Source organism: Echinops telfairi, unplaced genomic scaffold (genome assembly GCF_000313985.2).
Source record: "Echinops telfairi isolate 266 unplaced genomic scaffold, ASM31398v2 ScPeMD7_12;HRSCAF=54, whole genome shotgun sequence".
Lineage (NCBI taxonomy): Eukaryota > Metazoa > Chordata > Mammalia > Afrosoricida > Tenrecidae > Echinops > Echinops telfairi.
In genome coordinates, this window is record NW_022103909.1 from 251,543 (window position 1) to 253,950 (window position 2,408).

Consider the following 2,408-nt stretch of genomic DNA (forward strand, 5'->3'; position numbering starts at 1 on the left):
TGGAGAGACGAGGTCTATGCGGTGTCTTCCTCCCCCTCAGTTTCCTCATCACCGTCCACAGAGAGGGCAGCGTACTTGCTTGCAGAACTGAACTGCTGTAACAAGTGAGGGACAAAACAACATAGGCCTTGAATTCTCACCGCCAAACCACCCAGCCAGCCACACACACACCAGCACAGGCTCATGACCATTTCCCACGGAAGCTTGGTGGGCTACAGACAGGCCTGCTCTTGCTGTAGCCACACCCGGGCCTACCTCAGAGGTCCTGCAGGCTCTGCTATAGAGTAAGCATGGCGATACAGCAAACCACACAAACGCCTTGTTTACTCGTGCATACTGAGTTATAGCATAGTGCACACTAAGCCGGTGGAGGGTGCAAGAGCATTACAGAATGTGACACCAAGCCAGGAAGGGAGCACATGCTGTCAACGGACAGGATCAACACACGTTTGCCATAAACCTTCAATTTGCCCAAACAAAACAGAGCGGAGGGGTGGAATCTGAGCCCCCGTGTATGACATCATCTTGCAGCACTCTTTGTGTTTGCCTCAAATGGGAAAGAGCCCAAATGGGGATCCTTCAAGGGCGGCATTTCAGCAGGCAAGTGGGCTGGGAGAAACGAAGCCCCTGACACTTACGGAGGCTGGATTTTCTTCGGCTTTCTTTGGCTCAGGTGCTGATCTGGAGTCTTGATCCTTTTTGCCATCTTTCCTGCAGATGAGGCATAAAAGCCCATATTTAGCAGCGGCTGCGGCTCACACCCACATGTGCTGACCCCCCCACCTCTGAGGCACTGAATAAGCCCCTCCAGTCAGACCTCCGCCTGTCTGGATATGTCATGATGTGGATGCCCAGAACCTGACGGTCTCTACTGAGGGGCTTTAGTGTTCACAGGGAGGGATATGGCAGTACACAGAACAGCAAGACACTCTTAGTGACACAGACACGTGTAGTCACATCGGCAAACGGTTCCAAGTGACAGAAGACACACCTGTCCGACTCCTCTCTGCTCCCTCCGTCTGCTGGGCCACGGCTCGAGCTCCCACTTTGGCCTTTAGGGAGACTCACCCCATCGACTTTTTCATCTGCACGAGAGAAAAATATACACCATCAAGTCAAAGATGCCCCCTTCCTTCTCCCGTAGCTGAAGAAATGTGTGTCCCTGTGTTCCCTGAAGGAAATGAGACGCACCCCAACTTGCCTAACACTTCCCTCCCATGGCCTCTACATTACATACCACCAAGCTAGATCTCATGGAAAAGTCCCCATACTGTTACATCATCATGAAAAGGCTGGAAATGGGGGTGATAATGCTCTGGTGACCTTGGCATGGCTGACAGTGACATTTCTAATCTGGACTGAGCATGTTAATTTCCCTCAATGGCCCTCCCCTCCCCTTTTCTGTCCCTTTCAAAGAAATGCTCTACCAGGAATGGGTGGGGCTAAAGCTCCAAAAAGCTCACTCCTGCCCTCTGTTGGCAAGGAAAGGCAAAAACCACAGAACCGCAAACAAAACCCAAGCCCATTGCCAGGACAGGGAGTCTGGTGCCTTCTCATTGAAAGCGTGGGGTCTAAGGCTGCTAGACTGTCAACCTTTATGGGAGTAGACAGCCTCATCTTCATCCTCAGAGGGGATGCTGGGCTTGAATCATCAACTCTACCCAGACACACAGTCTCTATTGCTGTCATTTTATGTAGGCGCCATGTACATGGGAAAGGGCTCACCTTTCCTTGCTGGTCCTTCTTCAGATGGTGGAACTGGAGCCACCTTCCCTCCAACACTAGAAGGAAATACATGCCCATGCTCACCAGTTGTCTCAGGGAGGGACCACACAGGAAATCACCACCCTCCCAGCGCAGTCAACGCTTCTCCCGTAAGAGACTCACTCACTTCTGGCAAGATTAAAACATTAGACACAACAAGAAGAGCAGTAACTCGAATGTCACATGGAAGGTTTGCACCGCTACTGTTTTACAGATGAGGGCCCTAAAAGTGACTCAAGCCCAACGGCCAGCCTTAAGAGATGAGGCAAACTGGCCCTGGCTTTGGCTGATGGTGCTTCCACAGTCCGTGATGCAGATCCCCCATCATGGCTCGTTTCAAGCTCCCACGTGATCTTAACCAGCTACGTAAACTACTCCACAATGTCACTCTACTACGGGAATGTTCTAGCTGACACCAGAGCGTGCAGACTCACCTTGTCGGTGACTGCTGCTCGGTGTCTGAGCTCGGAGACCGAGCAGGAGGGTTTGCACTTCGCTTCACCCAGGCATTCTCCTTTGGCGGAGGGGCTGGCATGACTTTTAGAGGTTGATCCAGTTTGGGGGGCTTGGAAGTTGGAGAGTGACAGTCTTCCTCCTTATTGAACGTTTCATTTTCCAGAGACTTTTCACTCTCTCTCCTTCGT

The 2,408-nt window shown here is 51.7% G+C and overlaps 1 protein-coding gene across 1 annotated transcript in view; it reads right to left on the minus strand.

Annotated features, from left to right (window-relative positions):
* Nucleotides 1–6: 6 nt before the first annotated feature.
* EIF4B (eukaryotic translation initiation factor 4B) overlaps nt 7–2,408 on the minus strand; it is a 27,953-nt gene continuing 25,551 nt past the window's right edge. Inside the window, exons 9-13 of the mRNA XM_004711449.2 lie at nt 2,199–2,402; nt 1,726–1,781; nt 992–1,085; nt 639–711; nt 7–95 (exon numbers count right to left, since the gene is read on the minus strand). Of these exons, the coding sequence (XP_004711506.1) occupies nt 15–95; nt 639–711; nt 992–1,085; nt 1,726–1,781; nt 2,199–2,402 (508 nt within the window). The 3' untranslated portion in view covers nt 7–14. The remainder of the gene's footprint in view (nt 96–638; nt 712–991; nt 1,086–1,725; nt 1,782–2,198; nt 2,403–2,408) is intronic.